Source organism: Alligator mississippiensis, chromosome 4, assembly GCF_030867095.1.
Source record: "Alligator mississippiensis isolate rAllMis1 chromosome 4, rAllMis1, whole genome shotgun sequence".
NCBI classification, from domain to species: Eukaryota; Metazoa; Chordata; order Crocodylia; family Alligatoridae; genus Alligator; species Alligator mississippiensis.
In genome coordinates, this window is record NC_081827.1 from 167,700,150 (window position 1) to 167,722,558 (window position 22,409).

At 48.5% G+C, this 22,409-nt stretch overlaps 1 protein-coding gene across 3 annotated transcripts in view; it reads left to right on the forward strand.

Annotated features, from left to right (window-relative positions):
* NFE2L1 (NFE2 like bZIP transcription factor 1) overlaps positions 1-22,409 on the forward strand; it is a 31,618-nt gene that overhangs the window by 2,312 nt on the left and 6,897 nt on the right. The window contains exons 1-3 of one of the 3 annotated variants that reach the window (XM_059727030.1): positions 13,576-13,681; positions 15,617-15,828; positions 16,220-16,731. In XM_059727030.1, the coding sequence (XP_059583013.1) occupies positions 16,222-16,731 (510 nt within the window). In that variant the 5' untranslated portion in view covers positions 13,576-13,681; positions 15,617-15,828; positions 16,220-16,221. Of the gene's footprint in view, positions 1-13,575; positions 13,682-15,616; positions 15,829-16,219; positions 16,732-21,923; positions 22,099-22,409 lie in introns of those variants that run through there. The other 2 variants (XM_006277924.4, XM_059727031.1) reach the window with 2 other exon arrangements.

Here is a 22,409-nt window from a genome sequence, read left to right on the forward strand (position 1 = left end):
TCAGAATGGCACTTGAAGAGGGTACGTGGCTAATTTGTGGCCCACCTGCCAAACAGGTTGTCTTCCACTGAGTTAAAGGAATCTTGTTGTGAGCTAGTATCAACAGTCGACGTTTATCCTCATATGTGGGCCACTGAATTGGTAGGTTACACTATCCCCTTTCATAGGAAGAAAACTAACTGAAAGAGTCTCACAACAGGCTTGTGAATTAGGTAGCTGCTATTGTCACTCTTTTCTTTGATGGAGAAACTGAGGCACAGAGCAGTAAAGTGATTTTCCCAGTGTCCCAGGAACAGTCAGTGGCAGAGCAAACACTCAAATATTAGGCCTCCAGTCACTTGTTTCACTCCCATTAAAGTTTTTAATCTCTGTAGAGATTACTGGGACCAAGTTGGGGCTAGGGGCATGATCTTCATGGCAGTCAATGGAGTTTGCTTACTCTAGGTCTGAATCCAGCTTGGCATCTTTGGAACTGTTTTAGTCAGAAAGCAGCACCTCCACAGTCACAGAGCTGAGAGAAGTTGCTCATGATGCTTATGTGGGTGCAGAAGTTTGGACCAGGCTAGAAATTAATTGATTGTGCAGCAAGAAATGCTAACAAATACTGGAAACATCTAAATGTCAAGAAACCCCAGGCCTGAAGAGATTAAGGACTCATAGAAGTGTTTTAATCAGTATTGTGTGCATGTGTATGTGTAGGTGTGTGAGAGAGACAGACAAAAATCAGTTTAAACAATACCACTCATTTCTGATTTGAGTTTGGCTAAATGTAGAAGCTAAAAGCAGTGAACAACATCAGTGTCACTCTTATTGACACAAGTCTGCATGTGCCTGGCCTTATCCCTATAGGCCTAGCCCAATCCTCACCACTTCTTACACGCTGGATGTGCCAGGGGCAGGAAGAGGGCAAGAATATAGGAACAGGCTGCAGTACTTTGCACTCCAAACCATTAGAAGCTGCAGAAGAAAAAGTGCCACAAGCTAGAGGTGCCCCTAAGACCTACCTTACATCAGAGACCACACTGACTTCCAGAACTGTGCAGGAGCAAAAGTGTCTTAAAAGAGCATAGCCCCCTTTCCTGAATTGTACCTCCTCAGAAGCACGCACAGGCAGTGGCCTAAATTATGCTATCAGTATGCTAAATAAGTTTATTATTCAGAGCTTCCCGTCAAATCTCCCTGCTGTGATTTCTGCAGCCACACACATGCATGCCCTCTCCATATGCAGTCTCATAGCAGGTATTTCACTTTGTTGTATCATGCCCTGGCCCTGTCATTCCCCTCTGGTACAAGTTACTGTCTCTTTTCATTTTACAGTATATGGCCCCCAGTTCAAGGGAACATGGGGAGGAATACATCAAGTAATAATGGCTCACTTTAACTCCATGGAAATCTGTGTGTGTGTCTACACTGCAAATAGTTCTGTGTGTGCAGCTCATGTAGATGTACCCCAGTTATCATTAAACTAGCCACCCGAGCATTTACTCAATGAGTTTCATAGCCTGCACAGAGCTCCATGCTACCTTGGCCATGTTATTGATTGGTGGCAGCAGTGGCCCTTCGATATGAGAAGGACAGTCTTCCGGTAAGTAGGGAAGTCAGTCATCAATGAGTCTGGAAATGATGAGTGAGGCTGATCCAAGATCCACAGGTTCAGCTGCTGACATGGCAAATATTTCCAGAGGGAAAGAGTGGATCCTAGAGTGATCTCAGGTCACAGCTCTTTCCCTTTGTTTCTCTCATCTACCCACCTCCATAGCAAGACAAGTTTCTTCAAAATGATTGATGCCTTGTCATGCTTCAAGACACCACTGAGGATGATTCAGTATTGGTATCCAGGATAGTTTCATAGTACCTAGGGTCAGGAGGGACCTGAACAGATCATCTAGCCTGACCCCCTGCCACAGGCAGGAATGAATGCTGGGTTCACAAGACCCCAGACAAGTGATCATCCAACCTCCTCTTGATTTTGCCCAAGGTAGGGGCGAGGACCACTCCCCTGGGAAGTTAGTTCCAGATTTTGGCCACCCTAACTGTAAAATATTGCCTTCTGATCTCTAACCTAAACCTATTCTCCATCAGCTTATTACCATTGTTCCTCGTCACCCCAGGTGGTGCTGGGGAGAAAAGGGCTCTGCCTGTTTGCTTTTGATCTTCCCTGATGAGCTTGTAGGCAGCCACCAGGTCCCCCCTCAGCCTTCTCTTGCTGAGGCTGAACAGGTTCAAGTCCCTCAGTCTCTCCTCTTGGACCTGTCCTGCTGCCCTCTCACCAAGTGGGTGGCCCTCCTCTGAACCCTTTCCAGGCTGGCCACATCCCTTTTGAAGTACGGGGCCGAGTACTGGACACAGTACTCCAACTGCGGTCTTACCAAAGTCACATAGAGGGGGAGTATCACTTCTCTGGACCGGCTTGAGATGCACCTTTGGATGCATGACAAGGTATGGCTGGCCTTGCTGGCTGCGGTCTGGCATTGGCGGCTCATGTTCATCTTGGAGTCAATAATGACTCCAAGATCCCTTTCCACCTCTGTGCTTTCAAGAAGGGAACTCCCCAGCCTGTATGTATGCTGTGGATTCCTCCTCCCAAGGTGCAGCACCCTGCATTTGTCTATGTTGAACCCCATCCTATTTTCGTCTGCCCACTTTTGTAGTCTGTCTAAATCTATTTGCAGCCTCTCTCTCCCTTCAAGTGTGTCCACCTTGCCCCACATCTTAGTGTCATCAGCAAACTTGAATAGCGTGCTTTCCACCCCCTCACCCAAGTCACTGATGATGTTAAACAGTGTGGGCCCGAGGACCGAGCCCTGGGGTACCCCACTGCTCACATCTCGCCAGGTTGAGTACAACCCGTCCACCACTACTCTCTGGGTGCGCCCCATCAGCCAATTTTTAACCCATCCAACTGTGTAGGCATCAATGCCATAGTTGCTTAATTTATTGATGAGGATGGGGTAAGAGACTGTGTCAAAGGCCTTCTTAAAGTCTAGAAAGACTACGTCCATGGCGACACCATCATCCAAATATTTAGTTACTTGGTCATAAAAGGCAATCAGGTTGGTCAGACAGGACGTGCCTTTGATGAACCCATGCTGGTTGCCCCTGAGCATGATCTCCCCTGCATGACCAGTTTAAAGCCAACTTGGGTTTGTTAACATGAGTTGCAGTTCTATCTTTGACTGCAGTGTCAACCCTGCTCTGGGAGTTTTGGTATTGGCTTCAGGGAGAAAGGGTTGGGCCTTAAAAATGTGCACCTCAGTGCAGCACATGAAAGATTTGTGGTGTGAAAAGAGGATGCAGGAGAGAGAGAGAGAGAGAGAAAAGAGGCCTTAATTATCATGGTGGAGTTACAGGTGAGAGATGCTGAATTAATAACCACAGAAGCCAACACTTTCTCTCTTTCAACTTCCTGGGAGAGACCGGTTCTTGTTCTGAGACAGTGGTGTCAGCAACAGCAGTTGGAAGTCAACACTGCCTCTGTGTGTAGCAGCCACCCAGAACTGCTGCTCTGAGACAAGGCTTTGTGACTGCTTATTCTATGGAAACAGGGGTGTAGGTTGTAGCTGTGTTGGCCTAAGGACATGGGCAGACAAGGTTCTTTAGGTAAATTTGATATCTTTTATTAGACCAACTAAATAGTTAGAAAAAAATTTCTTAGCAAGCTTTCAGGTTTAAAAACCCTTCGTCAGGCTGAGGAAGCATCTGCAGTTGGTGTGTGCTCTTCCTGGATGGAATGAATAGTTTTATTCTATGGAAAGTGATCTGAGACCCATCAGATTCATTCTCCTCATCAGATGGTGATGACTTTTAGCCAGAATGCCCTGGGCTAAATTAAAAGCCTCTGGGTGAATGAGATCCCACTGCCAGTGTATGCATTGCTAAATCCTGCCTTTAGAAGAATGGTGATTCATGCTGCTATCAGCCCAGCGGTACAAGGGCATAGGGTTGTCTCAGACATTATTTGTGCTCCTGTATTAGACATATGAACAACCCATCAATAAAGCCTAGCAACTGATAGATACCAAGACAAAACAGCAGGGGAGAGCTTGAATGCAGGTCCAAACTATGGAATGGAGCCCCAAACTATAATTATGTGATTGGGGAAAACGGAATTAATTTGGAGCAACTAAGGCTTAAGTAACTGAGGGACTGTTAAGGCAAGTAATGAGCTTTGTGAGACATGATCATATTTCACGTAAATAAGGTTTGAGTAAGTGAGGGTGTGCAGTTTCACAACTAGAGGGACATCTCCACATTGGCTCTGATCCTGCAAGTGAGTAGCTTAAACTGAGGGGGGCACCCGGGACAGCAGCCCCAGGTGCCACCTTTGGGGGTGGGGGGCACAAAGCAACTGTTGCCACAGTGGCAGCTGATTACACAGCTGCAACTGGCAGGGCAGGAGCCAGCACTGCCTCGGGTGCAGAGCTGCACTGCTACACCGCTTGTGTGAGCTGACTTGTATGGATTGCAGTGGACTTCTGCCTGGCTTGCACTGCACAATGAGCTGCATCAAATTCATTTCTCAGCTGATGCTTAGCTTCCCCAAATCAGATTAACTCCAGCGTATTATCGCTTCTCAGTCTTTTGGCTCAGATCAAGTGTAGTCTATGCTTACCTAGGGGAACTACCGTGATCACCACAATGGCTTCCTAGTTGGACCTGGGGAAGACCGCTCTGCTGGCATGGGATAGTACCCGTGTAGGTAAGGCATAGTTAACCTTGGTTTTATGCCCACTTTATGGAAATGGGAGACTCTTCCCTAGCTTGCTCCTGGGGCCTTATGGCTAAGGGCAAGCAAAACTCTGGGACATCTGAACCCCGAGACTCTGGGCTTGGGCCGGCATGTAGGATGCCTGCCAAAGGATTTGGGAACATCTGAAGCCCCAGGTGGGGGTGGAAGATGTTTGCTGGTAGTAGGGCCACTTTTGGTTCTGGACTAACAGATTTGTAATTGATTTGGCCAATTTGCCTTGGAATATGAAAAATTTAAAAAAAACCCAAACCGCCAGAGTTCATATTAATGTAGGGGAGCATTCGTGGTGTTTAATCAGTCATCATCACATGACTGGGACATTAGTGACGCCCTTCAAATAGCCCAGAAATGAAACTAAAAATAAACTCATCAGGATCACATTGCATCAGACACCCACTCATCTGCCCTTCCTTCCTATGTGGGCCTCCAAAGGCTACTGAAAGAATTTCATGTGGTCACACCTACTTGAGGGTATTTAACACAAGAAACAAGTCTTCTTTCTCTTTCTATCTGTAAATCTAGTTAGCTCCACTGGACATGTCGGCCTAATTATAATGCAACCAGCCCACATGTGAAATCCGTGATTACAATTCTAGGGAAAAATCAGTGATCGCATGCGAAATCAGAAGACTGACTATAATCCTGGAGAAAATCTGGGGAAACATCTCTCTTGACCTTTGGCTCCTAAGAGTCTAGCAGGAGTTTCCCTCTGGCCTTCTGGAATTAACAGATATATAAACTGTGGGTTTATGCATATGCAGAATGGCAGTTCCAGTTCTGGAGCACATATGTCAGCTTTGCACTTCTTGCTCTGTCTTGTGTACAGCGCAGCTTTGTGAGTACTAAAGGTTCAATACTTGCAGTTTGGCTAAAGCCCTACCAAGCTCACAGGGTGCCTGCAGACATGGATGCTCCAACACACTGTACTTATAGTGTATCAGAGTAAACTCAGTTAATCAAGTCTGTTGGTAATTACTGCACTCCAGTAGACTCCAGCGTCACGTGCATCAGCATCCCCTTGCTGAGAAATGGCTCGCTCAATGAGCTTTAGTTAAAGTGCCCCCACCACTGTTTTTCAGCGCGGGAATGCCGATACACGTGATGCTCTTGGAGCCACTCTAATTAAAGCACCCCCTGCTCCTGGAGCACATTTATAATTGTGGATAGACTCCAGTACAACCAACATTTATCCCTTCTGGTTGCTTAACTTGAACCCTAAGGATCTTTGGAACAGGGCTGGACCCCACAATCCAAATCCTCAGTTTTGTGGTCAATGTGTACATGTCTGGAGGAATTTGTAAAATCACCCTCGGAAAGAAATCAGGGTGTTGGCTTCAGTCTTAAAAAGTTATCATGTAACAGGCTCTATATGTGGGGATATAGTTTTCCCTACCCTGGGGTTCCCCCAGCCAGAGCAAAGACCGAGGGAAAACCTATTATCATACAAACAGCCTGGATGCTACTATGGGTCTTCAGTCCCAAAAATGATATTCAGCAGCCAGGGATGTGTGTTCTGGGTACACCCTTTCTTTACCCCTATGCCTGGGAGAGATGTTCAGTTTTTGGTTCCACCAGAGAAGCACAAAGATGACCAAGTGGGTCACAGAACCTGGGCTGGAGTCTCCAGGGCACCTGCTGAGAAGATGACCACAACCATTGCCTCCCACTCATTTTTAAGGCCTTCCAGTCTCAGTTTGGGAATGAAGATTCAGGGGTTCTGAGTCTGGGGCCAATGCTCAGACCACTAGACTCCTGAATATAAGCATGGAGCTTCAGCTACTCAGTGGGAGTGATAACATGTCCCCAAAGCCTCAGTTACACTGGCCATGGGACTGTATTGATGAGCTGGGTTCAAATAAGCCTGAAAGGAAGGAGCTGAGCTCCAGTTCAGACACTACATCTAAGACTTAAGGCCTGCGATTGCTGCATGCCTGGCATTGTCATTGACACCAGTGGGTTTAAAATGGTGGTGTTTGTCACCTGTTTGCCACCAGTTCAGAAGACTAAGTGGAGGTGTTGCGTGATGGGGACTCAAGGCCTGGATCAGACCACCTGAGTCCTTGCAGTCAGGAAGACAGATAGGACTGGACCAGAAACAGGATGGAGGGGCTCCTCTGCTTCCTTGCCCCTCATGCACCTGGATGACCTCACAGCCCTCTGGCACTTCCTTCAGTGCCACCATGACCCAGTTTACATTCCTACCCCATGGCACACTTGCATATGGATGCTCCCTCACAAAACACCCCCCCTGCTATTTGTTTGTGCTTGGTACCTTGGGGGCATTGGTATTGCCCCATCAAATTGCCAGATTACCTTTTCTGGGCAAAGGCCCCACTCGGGCTTTCATGCTGTTACATAAAGGCTTATTTTCCATGAGAAGATTAAGAGAGGTGGGAATTGCATCTGTTAACAGAGTGCTGACCATTGCTAAGCAAGCTCATACTTGATCTAACCTAGACACACAGTTGAGAGCAATCACGTTGCTCCGAGCTGTCCAGTTTCTTCATTAGGATTTTCATTCTCTTTCCAGCTGTGTCCTTCCAGCTGTTCCAAGTGGACCACTTTCAAAAGGTTTGTTGCTTAATCCGTCTATCCCTCTCAAGTGCTCTTCTGTCTGTCCCCCAACATTTCCACCTAATCACCTATCTCTACTTGGAATTACTAGCCCATTGGCTCCCAAACACTGAGAGTCCCATCTCTGCTCTCAGCAGCACTGTGGGTGGATATGCATACCTTCAACCATACAAGAAGCCTGTTTAGTCATATGAAAGTTTTCCGTTCCTAGGACCTCTGGTGCAGCACAGCCATTTAAGCCAGGAGCATCCAAATCTTTCTGCTGCATGAGCCATGCCACAGGTTAGAGAGGAAGGGCTAAATCCAGAAGGCATATGTGAGGGGGTGTGATTAACACACTGATGAGTGGGTGTGGGTATAGATGTGTGTAATATTTGTGTCCTTTACATGTTTGAGGTGTTTGGAAGAAGTTGCAAATGATTTCTTAAGAGTCACCAGTGACGCAGCTGGGACCACCTGATCTAAACTCTTCCCTCCTCCTATCCCTATGGGCATTGATTGCAGTCCAGACAGGAAAGGGTTAATCATGGAGGCAGTGGAGGCAACTGTAGCTCATCATCAGAAACCTTGCCCAACTGTTTAGATACCAGGCTGGAAGAGGTGCCAGGCTTTCCCCTGCAGTTGGCTAATCCTAGCTTTGGGAGAAGGTGCAAAAACTTGGAGCAAGGAGGGTTTTAGGATTTGTCTTGTGCTTTTGGAAGAATAGACTATGAATGATGATCGTGGGAGGGGCCAGGGCCACCGCCACCACTACTGAGTCTGATTGATCTGTGTTGCAGTATTATCCTCCTTCTTGGGCTGGGAACCTACTGTGTTGTGTCAGGTTGGTGTCCTGCAGCATGTCTTACTGTAATAATATAGCTGTCCCCAGTATAGTCAGAATAGAAATCTGGTGATTAGTTTGATATGTAACTTGGCTCTTATACTATTGCAAACTGGTGTTGGAGGGGTGAATACAGGTTTGGCTAGCTGGGTTTTGACATTTGGCACCCAGGAAGGCTTGGGTGTTGACCTTGTTCCTGGCAGTAAGAGCCTCTGTTACGGTAGAGAGGCTGCATGCAGCTCCTTTCAACCTCACCGGCTGTGGGTGGAGAGGGCTGGGGTTGGATTCTTTTCTTTCCTGCCCAGGAAAACTTGGACCAGTGACTAGCCATTCCATCACAGCCCAGTAGCTGCCAGGTGCATCTGTCAGCAGTGGAGATGGATGTGAGGTTGCTGTGCCTGTCCAGGCAAATGGTAGTGGAATGGCTGACTGCATCAACACACAAAGTATTCTGTCGGTCCTTTCTTTTGAGTGGTCAGCATTTAGGAACCTAGCGAATTGTTTCTCTTCAAATATAAACTCATTGGTGACAGCCAGGTATGTTCTTGCTATAATATTGTTGACTTGCAAAAGTATCTACAAAGTCTCCTCCTGAACAAAGAAACTAAATGCTGGGCAGTTACTTAGTTCAGGAATCCCAAAGTGAGATCAATATTCCAGAAGCTCTGTCTCTCTGCATCTTCTCAGGGTCTCGCACACAACAGCCTCTCTCAGCTTTTCTGCCCCTAGCTTGCACAGGTAAAACCACTATCTCAGCTTCTATACGTGCAGCCAAGGGAAGCTCCACAGCCCAGATAGCTTAGCTCTGACTGTTCCTTAATCTCCACCATTTCACAGCTGTTTGCAGGGGACTCAATACCTCCTTCTGAGCCAGAAAGGATGTGCTTTCCATCTACTTTGACTTTAATTAGGGTTGAAGAATTTCTAAGGCAATATCTTGTATTGGACCTCCTATGTGGTTGGGATAGTTCAACAAGCCTTGGAATGCAACATATTTTTCCTCAGGTCAAGAGTCATCCTCTGACCTGAGGAAGAATGTCTTGCATTCAAAAGCTTGTCTAACTCTATCCTAGCTACATAGTTGGTCCAATAAAAGATACCGCCCTACGAAATCCTTGTCTTTCAATTTCTGGACCATCACTGCTACAACATCACTTTTAATTAAGATTGTCATTTTCTTTTAGAGCAAAGACTCCTGTGATGGGCACCAGCTACCAACCTTCAACCTAATGCATCTATCTATTACCGCTTCTACATCTCCTTATGCCTGATGTGTTGTCTTGGTATCCTGTATATCTGAGTTAGGCCACCAGCCCTCTGGGGCTGAGAATGAGGGCATCTGTTTTTGGCAGTGGTTGCTGCTCCAGGCAACTGCAGCACTGTATAAATAGCAATCATCTGGGTGGTGTCTTAGGTTCCTACTGAATCTGCCCTTGATTATCCACACAGCTTCAAACAATTGCAGACAGCAAGCTCAGCACAGAGTTGGGCAGGGCCTGGCAGCTGTGCCCCTGAGTGCTGGCAAGTTTGCTTGGGAGCCATCATTGATTTGGGCAGAGTGCCCAGCCTTAGTAACATGGATCAATTGGAAAAGATATAAATAATCTGCTGGAAGGTGATTTTTTTTTTTTTAACACAAATACTTATTTCTATTTATTTATTTAAATAGCTTATAGAGCACCCATCACCAGGGAGGCCCTCAGGTTGCGTTCATAGAATAATCATGCTACTGATGATCAGACTAAGCCCATCACTCACAAACCTTTCTTCCTCCTCTCCTCTCCCCTCCCCTTCCCCCCTCCTTTACAGAGGGGAGATGGAGAAGGAAGATAAATAGTCATGGTTTAAGGATTCATTGTAGGCCACCAATGGACCAAGATATGGGAGACCTGGGTTCTGTTCCCAGCTCTGAACCTGGCTTCTGAGAAGTCACTTCACTTCTCTGAAGGCTAGGTATTGTGAAGACACCACGGTTCCAAACATGGAGAACATAAAGCAGGCTCTGAAACCTGTTGTAGATGTTTTTTGACTCCCATGCTAATGCAGAACACTTATAGACAAGACCCTGAGATTAAGAGAGATTGCTCAAGACAGGAAGAAAAGGCATGGAACAAAAACGGATCCTACAAGTAGCAGTCGCTAAATTAAGGACTATAGACATGCTTACTGCATGAGGAAGTATGGTGAGGGCAAAGCATTGAGAGGAAAGATTACTAGAGCTCATGCCCAGCTTTGCCACGGACACATTGTAGGACCTTGGGTGAGTCTTTTAACCTATCTTTGTCTCAGTTTTCCCAATGGTAAATTGCTTCAGCTGCTCACAAGAGAGTGAGAGGGAATCTGAGATTCATTTCAGCAGTGTCCAAAAAACAATGGGAGGCTTTTGAAAGCAAAGGCTTTTGAGAAGGTGGAAGACAGCGTTCTAAATGCATCTAATAGCCCAGCCAATTAGCTGGCATCCCTGCTTTCAGTCCTTGCTGTTTGTGAGGTTTTTTTTGTCAGTGCTGAAAAGGGAAATTGTGCCCCATCTACAGATGTGGAAAAAGTTTGTTTTTGTGCTGTAAAGCTATGGATATTTAGAAGAAGGCACATCTATGGGCTGCAATGCAGGCCTTCATTTGCAAAAGACAGCTAGCTGCAGCCTTCTCTGGTAGATTTTCCATGTTAGCTGTGGATGAAGAAGATACCCCAGCTCTTCTGAGGGATGTAGATTCCTAGAGAGATGGTTGCAGTCATTTTTATGCTGTTTCCTCATAGAACTGGAGTTAATTATCAAGAAGAAATCTGGCTGCTTGCCTATTCAGCCTTGCTCTGGTGTCCCCACTGGGGACCAATTACTTCTCCATCACCCCAATAGCAGGGCATCAGCCATGCCCTGATCTCCCGCTTTTTTGACCTGTGGCATGTTGTAGGAGTTCTTGGTCCATGTTCTTGAAGTTTTTGGGTTTGTACATTGTAGTTAAGTGCGAGGGCTTGAAGTGGCAACTTTGCAGAATCCTCAGGTAAATGGACTTGACTTGATGGTCCAGGAGTCCCCTTCCACTCCTTTGTTCCTAAGTGTCTGAACCTGTTGGTTTTGGGAAAGTTCCTTTGTTCAGCATCTGCAACTGGCTTGAATGTTATGGTGCTTCAGTAAAGAGGTGCGCATTTAATTCAGACTCCAGCTAATTAGTTTTGGGTCCTGTATCTGCCACTGAACTTTTTACCAGTGTTTACTATCAGTTTCCTTCTTTTTAAAATGTCTTCTCTGACTCCTTAATGTGAGAGAAACCCACACAAACAGTGCAAGAAACTGTTGGAAAATAGGAGATCAGTGAAATCGACTAGGCACAAATTGCTGTCAAATGCACAAACACCAAGTAAACATACTGGACAAATATTTAATCTCTTCTAGTTCTAGTCCTTTCAAGTGCTGATAATAACAATTATCTGGAAAAACATTTCCAGACAGTCTGCTTTTTAAGTTTGATACTTTTAGTGGCTTGTGCATGGTATTGTAATTGTTGTCTTATCTTGTAGTCTGGTTATATATCCATGTTTGGTAGGTGCTAGTTCTACCTCTCCTACGTAAGTGCTGATGGTCCATCAGGTAGTGCATTATCATCTGTACATGGTTCTCCAATTTATAGTCACTGTGATTATATCCAGTGCTATTGTGATACACATCTTTCAAATGGCTATGTAGCCTTCTCTCCTGGTGACCCCTGTCTGTCATGAGTTAGATAAAAAGATCTTCATCACATTGTCCTCTGCTGACTTATTACTGATTAGCGTGTTTATCAGGGTATTAAGTTACCCACCCAATAGTAGGATTCTGGATCTTGCTTTAAAATCTTATATAAGAAAATATTGTAAAGATCTTTGAATAAGCTAACTAAACACTAACGCATTGTCATTGCCGACTGGAGCAACCAAGAGCAAGAGGATGCATTATCAAAGTTGAGAGGCAACAACACATTGTGAGATCATTGAATCAGAGCCACCAGAAAGCAGAGTGGAATATTGCAGTGCAAATTTCTGAGGGCTTAGCCTTGAATTGTTGCCGTCTTGCTAGCAAAATGTCCCTGTGGTACAAAGGAACATTACCTTGAGGCAACTGTGATATCTTGTACGTCATCGGGGCTTGTATACTGCTGCATGGTGGGGATGATTTGGGTGGCTGCATCTTGGCCATGTGTGTTGAGCTCTGTTCACCACCCCCACAGCTAGGATCAAAGGTTGAAATTCCTCGCAGAGATTTCACCCTGGGCCATGTTAGGGTGGAGTTTGAACATTTTGTAACAGTGTTTTGGAAAGGGCTGGGATGAGAAAATTGGGGACACTTGGCATCTGCCCTGCCAGGGCCTGCCCCTTCCTTGGGGATAGCAGCGTTTCAGTGTCAAGATGAAAGGAGCAGCTTACACCTTTGCGTTGCTTTTTAGGCTGTTATCTGGAGCCAGAGCCAGTGAGGGATGGCCCAGGAGGGCTGGGGAGCCATCTTGTTGCATGATGTTCCAGACAAAAGGTTTTCAGGCTTTCCTTGGGAACCCTGGAAAACGGGTTTTATTTGTCCCTGAAAATCGAGGCTTTGATAGAACCACGCAATCCCCCCCCTGCGCACAGGCCTGCTGTGCTCAGTGACCCGATCCTCCTGGGAACAGGTTGAGAGAGGCCTTGGGATCAGGAGCATCCTGCGCATGCCCCAAGCAGGGGTTGGGGGAGGCAGGACCTGGTCCTGTGTGTCTTGTGCTTGAGTCCTTCCCCGTCTGGGGACAAGCTAGGTGATGGACCTGGTGGTCCAGGTGATGGTAGTTTCGAGCCCCCCCCCCTAGTAGTGGGTTCGGTTTCAAGGCCCCTCACTGACTTACAAGGGGGGGGGGTCCTCGTGATGGTGGCCTGCTACGAGCGGTACAGAGAGGCCCGCGAGGGGCTGCCCGGGGTCGTGGCGGGGCGGGCCGTGGCTGCCTCACCCCAGCCTAGATCCTGGGGCTAGGCCTAGGGGCACTCCGTGCCGTGGCTACAGCCTGAGGGAAAGGCGTAGGGGACAATCTTTGCCAGGTGATTGGCTGCTCTCGCCGTCACTCAAATCGCTTGATGGGGGGGAGTAAGCGGTGCTTCTGTGGATTGGTGGAGATCACTGTCGTTCGGCATACCCCCCCTAGCAATTGGGTTACACTGCTGTCATTCCATCTGGCAGAGGCGTGCGAGTGCAGGTGCTCTTCCTCTGATTGGTCCAGCGCTCTGCCACTGAAAGCGGCTCCGATCGTTGGATGGGCGGTGTGCGGGGGGGAGAGGGGAAAAACACTTTCGACCTCTGATTGGATAGCTCAACCGCCTTTCTTCGGGGCTCTGTGGGCGGCTACGCCTCCTCGCTCGGGGATTGGGCGAGAGTCACGTCCGTCTTTTCCCCGTTGCAATCCGATTGGAGGGGATGCCGCGCTGGGGGCGGACTCCGCGCTGGGGTGGAAGCGCTTGTCGCTGGGGTTGAGAGCGGGGCCGGCCGGCGGCGGCTGCGGGGCCGGGAGGGCAGCGGCTGAGGAGCGTGGGGCTGGCCGGTGGGTGGGGGGCCGGGGGGAGGTGGGGGGGAAGAGCGGGCTGTGCCTCGGGGGAGGGGGGGAGGTTCCCCCCCCGCTGCCGCACGTGGGGCCTGGCGCTGCGCTGTGGAGGCGGGGAGCGGGGGCGCTGGGGGACCCGGGCGAGTCACGGGCTGGGGCGGGGGTTGAGGGCTGAGTGGCCCGGAGCAGCAGCACGTGGCCTTGTTGGCAGGTGCTGCTGGTCCTGTCAAGGCAGGGGGGGCAGCCCCGTGCCGCCTCCCTGGCGCGGGGGGGTTGGCACTGGGGTGCGGCCCTGGCGGGGCGGGAGGTCTGCCTTGTGTCAGGGCTGGCGGGACTGTGAGGTAGAGGGTGGTTTGGGTAGGGATGATCCCACCGGAGGGCGGGGGGGTGGCTAGATGGCCTCCCCAGGTCCCTTCCAGCCCTGCTGCTCTGCAATTCTACGATTCTGGGCTAGGGCGGCATCTCTGTGGGGAAGCTGCCATGGGACAAAAGCGCCAGTGGAGGGAATGATGTGGGAGCTCCCCAAAAAAGCCTGGACCTAGGTGCTGGGATTGTAGGGGCAAAAGCAGCTGGACTGTTATGTGGGGATTGGGGGGGCACACTCATGGACCCTTTGATGTTTGGGGGGGGCACAGCCCTCCCCCTGGGATATCTCGAGCTTGTATTGACAACGTTTCATAGATGTGGGGCCTTGGCTGTCCTGATTCCCCTACTTTACCTGTGGCAGGTTAGGTCTATGTTGTGTCAGGGTTGATGGTTGCTTTATGTAGAGTTTAGATTATGGTTTGGATAGGCTTGGGCGGGGGGTGGGAGGAGATGACCTCTGAAGGTCCCTTCCAGCCCTGCTTCTCTGTGATCCTAAGAACTCAAACTCCCCCTGCAAGTGCCAAGGGAAAGGGGCCAGGGATGGGATCCCCCTTATTAATCAGCGGTGAGCACTTGGAACGGAGAGTGTTGCTAAACCAGACGCTTGGGGCTGTAATTGCGTGTCATGGGACTTGAAATTGTTTTCTTCTCCCCTCAAGGGGGTCTTGTGCCTGCAGAGGATGGACCTGGGAGATGTGATTACAGGTTAATTTAAACCAAAGTTACCTGCTCCCAACTCCTGCTCACTTCTGCTCAGGTTGGGCACACAAGGGCTGGAATCTGTCACAGCAAACCTCCAGCCCTTTTTGTGGGTGACTTCACATCAGGCAGCATTTGAGACCTAGTTGGAAAAAAAAAGAAATAACAATAGGGGCTCTTGGTGGGAGAGAACTAGGAGTGGGCTCTGATGGGGAAGTTTAAATGGTATGGTGTTTTGCTAGAAATCGGGACCTTCATCCTTCTATGTGGGGCACTGGAGGTGTGGGTGACTTGATGTCGAAGGTCACTTTGTGGCATGAAGGCATTATCAGTATGCCTTTAAAAAAACAAAAAGGGAAAAAAAAAACCCCCCTGCTCTTCAGGGATCAGGGAAGCAGAGGAGAAAGGACTGCATAGGAAAGAGCCAACCCGGGTGTGCTGCGATGTTTTCATTGGCTGTGCAGCAGTCACGAATGCTGATTTTTTTTTTATATTTATTTATTTATTTTTTCCCATGGAAAGCCCCTGATGGTTGTTTATAGTATCACTGAAAACTGGGCTAGGGAGTGAAAGAGAGTTGGAGCAGGAATCCTGCTCCAGAGAGAGGGGAAGTTGACGTACTAGACTAAGAATAGAGCAGGGAGGGGGGGGGTTCCACGGTTTTGATACAGAAGGTAACAACCTTTGTTCAGTATGTGCTTCTGTGGATGTTATATCAGGAAACCAGCCTTTTGAGTGAAATGGGTTTTGTGTTTGGTTCTGATAGAGCAGTAAAGCTGCTGTTTCCCAGTATAGTAGCTACATATCTGACGTGTAGGGTGGAGTCTCTCATCAGCGTGTTATCGTACTTGTTCTCTGGTTATATTTCAGCTTCTGATGAAACCACAGTCAGTTACGGAGGAGTCTTTGAATCTGTTTGGTGGTTGGAACTTTGACTCTTTACAAGCTCCTTCAGGAAACGTCTCACGCCAGGAGGAGGGAGAGAGGAGAGGCAGCTATCCCGGAGAACACGTCCCATTCAAGAGCTGCTGCCGGGCATCAGCAAGGCAAAAGGAAGTTGCTGTATGTGGACTTTTCAGACAGTAAGTCACGTGGGTTTATAAGTAGCTGCACTGGCTGTGTGTTATAAAACAGTTGAAGTTCTGAAGAGGAGGAAAGAGCACTGGAAGGGTGGAGATTGTTTCCAGGGTATATTTTATTGCTTGTGGAGATTTAGATTTTTAAATGGACTCATGAGTAACCTGATGGCCTCTGAACGCTTAGGAATTGAAAAGGAACCCTGGAATAACCTCAGAACCCAGGCTTTTAATTTTCTTTGAACTCCTGTTGAATTGTGATATTTTTAACACTTGCATTGTGTGTGTGCGTGCACGTGCGTGTGCGGATAAAACTTGCTGTGCAGACTGTTGTTTTGACTGGGGGTTTTTAAACCTTCCACCCCTCTTTGTTTTGCTTCCCCTCCCCCCCCTTCAGAAATGCTTTCTTTGAAGAAATATTTCACTGAAGGACTCATCCAGTTCACCATTCTACTGAGCTTGATAGGAGTTCGTGTGGACGTGGACACCTACCTGAATTCGCAGCTTCCCCCTCTGAGGGAAATCATTCTGGGTCAGAGCTCTGCTTACACTCAGACCCAGTTCCACAACCTGCGGAACACCTTGGACGGATATGGCATCCATCCAAAAAGCGTAGACCTGGACTATTATTTCACCGCTCGGAGGCTCCTCAATCAAGTGAGGGCCCTGGACAGGTTTGAAGTGCCCACCACTGAAGTAAATGCCTGGCTGGTACATCGAGATCCTGAGGGTTCTGTGTCCAGCACCCAGCCCAGCTCAGGCATCACCCTAGAGAATGGCAGTGGCTTGCAGGACGGGCCCAATCCTGACAATGGTGTAAGGGAGAATGGAGCCGAGCAGGGATTTGGTGAAGAACTGGAAGACTTGGGAGCGGTGGCGCCTCCAGTGAATGGAGACTTGACCAAAGAGGTAGGCAGCTCCCTTTTTATGTGAGATGTGTGCTAGGGAAGAAGGGAAAATGTTTATTGGAGGACCTCAAGGAAAGGAATAGCTTAGCCTGATTTCCAGAAGGGCTCAGCATTCAGTGGTTCCTATGGGAGTCAGCGGAACCTGTGTGTACTCGGTGCTTTTGAAAGCCAGGCCCTGATTGGTGAATCCCAGGGCACTGAACTTAAGCTGGACTTGGCAGGATCTAGATTCTTTTAATTTTGATCTATGGGATCGGTCTGAAATTGGGGAAGGCGGTCAAGAAGTCATTCTGTCAACTGTAACTTTGTATTTGTGGGCGTGATCCAATACTGCCCCCTGTTTACTCAGCTCTGTTGGGTAACAGTTACATCCCATGTGTCAAGTCGGGGGTGGAATACTCCTCTCTGGATTTTATCCAAATCCTGTTTACTGCTTGGTTTTCCTCGTAAAGGAGCGGGGAGGGTGGTGAATTAGAAACTGGCTCCTTTTTTTCCCAAAGAAGTGTGTTCTCCTGGTTGCTATGACACAGTCATGTTTTGGCCCCCAGCAGCTGCTATGCTTTCTTTCCATTAGGTTTCTTTGTCAAGGCATGTTCCGCTTTTCCTTCCCTTTGGCCATATTGCAGTGCTCTTAGCGACCATGTGCTACGGTTTAATGTTTGCATGGTAACTACAATCTCTCCTGAATGGCGTGGCTTGGAGCTCAGACAAGATGTTATGTCTGGGGAAGGGTGGAGTGGGCACAGAGAGTTTCATGCTTTGCTGTCCTGATCCCTAATCTGCTTCAGGACAGCTCTTTGAAATTTTGCAGGCAGGTGATGAAATTGCCTGGGGTCTCCATCCTGCTCTTTCCATATGCTAGTTTCTGTTCAGAAATGTATCCTAAGTAGTGTGCAAGGGCTCATCTAGGAGGTAAAAGGTGAACTTGGCTTCAGATCTGATGTTTACTGAATAGTGTGATATTGCTACAGGAAGCCTGGGTGGGGCAGAGCCTGCCTGAAAAGAAGACCTTTTCCTGCCTACTGATTTGACTCGGGGAGGAACAGAGGATGATGCAAAGGTTGAGCCTAACACTGGTAGTTTATCCTGGGGTTTAGAGCAGGAAACTGAAAGTAAGTTGTACACTTTCTGTTTTCAAGGCTCACTTTGTGTGACCTTGGAGTAGTCATTACAGTACCTTCTGTCTGAGAACTCAGAACCCTTCCCACAAATACTAAATTTAGCTTCTTCCATGCTTGGAGAGAGAAGTATTTTTTTATCCCTCTTTTGCAAATGGGGAAACTGGGGTGAAGGCTGAAATGACTTGTCCAAGGTCATATAACATGAAAACAGCAAATTGTGTTTCCAGACTCCTATTGTAAGCTTTAACCACCAGGCCCTCTGTCTTCTGTGTTTTGGGCTCTAGGATAGGGATGCTGTGCCTGGAGATATTTTGGGAAGTGCTATATAAATGCAAGGGTGGAGGTCAGTATCTCTGGATTCATTTGTAGAAGGGCCAGGGTATGGATTGTAAGAAGAATCCCGTTGCTGATCTGTGTGGTCTGTAGGTTGATAACATTACTGGTTTCCTGAAGCCTCCTTAGTTGTATTTTAAAATGCCATTCCAACTGTCGGTTTTCTATATGCAGGATGCAGTGAGCAGGATGCAGTGAGCAGACTGCAGTGCTGGCCAGCACAAACTGAATTGCTGCAAGTGAAATTTCTGGATAATCCACATACCAACCCTACAGAAAGTGTCCATATTTCTACACCGTTTCGTTCCAATTGCTCCTCTTTTGTTGTGTATTCTAACCCCTTCCTTGTGTAATCTGTTTATACAAGCATGCACTTTCCTTTCACCCGTGACAGTCTGTGTTTGTACCGTTGTCCTGGCTTAGACTTGATAGAGAGTTGGTTTTTTTGTGTTTGTTTTTTTTTTTTTTTAACTGAACCACAAGATGCACTGTGACCTCCTTTGGGACATAGTGCCTTCCTTGGATTTCTCTGGTGGTCAGGACTGCTGGCATTCAGTACTAGGAAATCCTGCCTTCTAGCCCCGCCTCTCCCAAGTACACACGCACTTCACATCGTCCTGTATTCCCTAAGGGGCAGGAAGACCGTACTTGCTGCTGTACATGACATACGTGAAGCTACCAAGCATGGAGTCTTATTTCAGAGCATTATCAAAGTGATCATTGTTTTGTCTGGAACCCCAAACCCCATTCATATGTGTGGTTGGTAGCCACTTAAAAGCTTTGCAGTTAGATGTGTTTGTGCTGTGCAGTTCCTGGCAGATGCTGGAATTGGTATTCACCTGAGATGTGTGGATTGAGTCTCCTCCTGATACCCTTGAGGAAGCAAACAAGAGGATGGGAGCAGGCAGAGAATGGAAGGGTTAGAGGAGACCAGTTTTCCATTTCTCCAGGCACTTAAAATTTGAGACACTGCTCAGATCACATAGTCCACATTAGATCTGGCTCTGAGAATAAGCATATAGTAACTTGGGGTTGAAGTGTCCCCCCCTTGGTGTGGTGCAGGACTCTAGTGGCTTATCTTGTTCTGTCATCTTAGAGGTGGTGGGGTATCTGGGGAGGGGGGCACTGTTTGCAGTTGCATGTCACATGCACTTACAGCATCTTAAGGGGTTTGGTCCCAAGTCTCCTCTGGGTTTTTTCCCCTTTGACCTGGGGAAGAGAGGAATTGTCCCGCTGGCTGATCTTTGAAAAAGACCGGTCCTGTGGATTACCATGGCCCTGTAACATTTCCACAACAAGAGGATAAAAATACCCAAAAGCCAAACATGTGATGAGCTGTCAGTGTTTGGTATTATCCCAGTATCACAAAGCCGCCATCCAGCCAGTCCTGGTAACAGAGTATTAGCACAGGGATAAGATCTCCTTACACTTGGCTGTGTCTGCATACAGCAGTCTTGTTTACAGTCAGTTCCTAGGGACACCTACCAGATAGAGTGACCAGCCCAGGACATACTGTTTCTGTTAACCTTGGATGTTAGGAGTAACAGGAGATTTGTTACTCTTGGGCTGAGGGAGTTTAGTTAGGGTGCTTTTGTTAATCACCTAGAAAAATCTGTAGGGTTCAATAGAGACCATGCCGTATCTTCCCAGCCCTGCTTGGACCCAAAGTGGTTCAAGCATTCAACCAGGATAGCCCAAGGTCATACAGGTCTTCTTTTTGGCTGCTGGAATAGTATTTAATGCTAACAGAGTGCTGGTTTGTTTTTTTTAAAAGATTTCCCCCTTTGAAGAAGGTAAATTACTTCTCTGATTGACTCTCAGTAAAAGGGGTCAGAGACCTCCACCCACTCTGTGACAGTGCTCCGAGAGCCACATATGAAGCAGTGCAAGTGCTGGGTGTTATTTTTTGGTAGAGTGCAGAGAGGTTCAGTGCCTTGTCCAGCATCACACAGCAAGTCGGGAGTGGAGCTGAGAGGCTTCTTACCTCTCAGTCTTGACCTCTAAGGACTGTAAGTTGCATCCCCTTTTAAGTATTGGTTCTAAGAGGGGAGAAATGCCTCGTGGGTGGCATCTGGAGCTTGAGGGGGCACTGGGGTTTTCTGATGCTACTTCCCAATTCCAGTGGCTTGGGTTAGAGAAGAACCAAGAGTTCAAGGTGAGGATTTTGGATGTGCGGGGAGTTCTCGGCCAAGGCCCACAGGGAACTTGAGCACATTCACAAAGGTAAAGCAAAAAGGGCTGTGTGGGTGATGCTGAAGACATTTCAGAAACAGAAGGGATCCAGGCATTGGTAACTGAATGATTAGAGGCTTGTAGAACTTGAGAAGATGTCAGCTTCAGAGAGGAAACAGATGAGGAGGGTGTGAGGGATACCATATATGGGGTATTCCTAGTTACCCTGTCCCATAATATGGGAACAAAGGGATTTCTAGCAAAAATGGAAAGGCAGTTAATGTAACACTGACAGGAGGCAGGACCTTGTGGAACTTGCAAAAGCTCAAAAGCGCTTCAAAAAAGAATTCAATCTTTATACGGCATACGAGATCATCTGCAGTCATTAGGTCAAAAGATATAAGGGATAAATGCTTAAGTGCCAAAGACTCAGAAGAAACTTCTGTTGTGGACAGGTTACTTCATAACTGAACAGCGCGAGGCCTGCGTGCTGCCCTTGAGGAATCTAGTGTTGGGCCACAAGCTGTGGCTTCCACCAGCCTGGAGTCCTTGCTCCAAGCTCGGTGGCCAAGCCCCTGTCCTCTCATCTGGGATGCAAATGCAATGTGAAAATCCTGCCCAGCCTCCCCGTGACATCACTGCACATGTGCAGACAGCACTGACTCCCAGCCTCTGGTCCTGACTTTTTTGGGGGGTTTTTTGCTATGGAAAGAGAGGCCAGGGGCCCATTTCCTGGTGGAGTCTGGGAAGACATGGCTGGGGGTCCTTTGCCAAAGCTGATCTGGTTCTTTTCTTCCTCCTCCTCTGATAAGGGGGTGGGGAGGAAACTTAGCTTATCAGGAAAAGGGGAGCTGCATTGCTGGTAACTTCCAGAGGGAACGTAAAGACTCCTGGCAAAGGGGCCCGATCTCCAGGCAGTGGGGGGTGTCTCCTGCTGCTCGGAGCTGATGTTGTAAGTTGGAGTGGAGAGCGAGGGGTGGTGAGCTGTGCCCTGCTGCCAAGCCCACTGCACCAGCCTGGGGAGCTGTGGGTGGGGCACCTTAGCGTGGGAGCGTCTCTTCAAGGAGACAGAGGCCCAGGCAGGGAGCACAAGGAAGGGACGTCTGCTTCTCGCTGCAGCCTTCACAGCGACCTGGGGGGGAGGAGATTGGCTCTCGCCGCAGCCTAGGTGACGAGCACAGGGAGGAGACTGGCTCCCTCCGCATCCTCAGCAGTGACCCAGGGCATGGGATTGGCTCTCGCCGCAGCCTAGGTAACAAGCAGAGGGAGGAGACTGGCTCCCTCCGCATCCTCAGCGGTGACCTGGGGGAGGGGATTGGCTCTGGCTGCAGCCTAGGTAACAGGCGGGCGGGGGAGGGGAGGGGATTTAGGCTCGCTGCAGCCTGGGCGTTGAGCATGGGGTGGGGATTCCATCTCGCTGCAGCCTCAGCAATGAGCAGGGGGTGGGGATTCGGGCTAACTCCTGCCTAAGCAACAAGCAGGGCAGAGGATTGGATCACGGCTGGGAGCAGGAGGAGGGGGTGGGGGGCTGGCTGTAGCACAGCACCTGTGGATCACATGCTGTAGGGGGCTTCCAAACAAGCCGGGGTCCAGCCTGCCAAAAAAAGCTCAGTTACTGAAACTGGAGATGTCTGTGCGGCATCCTGCCCGGGTCACACAGCTCTGTCTACCCGGAATTCGCTCCACATAGACCATGATCTGCATGGACAGCTCCATGAGCAGCAGCTGGGGACATGAAAAAGGTATCACTTACCTTAACCCTTTTACTGCCCCAGCATAGCGTGCTGCTCCAGGCTAGGCAGAGATGCTGAAGGCACTGATACCCTGGGGTGGGGAGACTGGGGAACTCTGTATGGTCAAAGCTGTTGTACAGCCAAGGTGCTGGATATTGGGGGCATTCAGGGGTCCTTGTTGAGGCTGGCATTTCAGTCACCTGATGTTTCGGCCTTGGCGGAGGCTAGTTTTTGGGGAGTGTTTTTTGAATGGAGGGGGATGGGATCAGGGGAGAGTTTAGAGCTGGGAGCCTAAATATCAGGGGTCCTGTGTGTGGTGC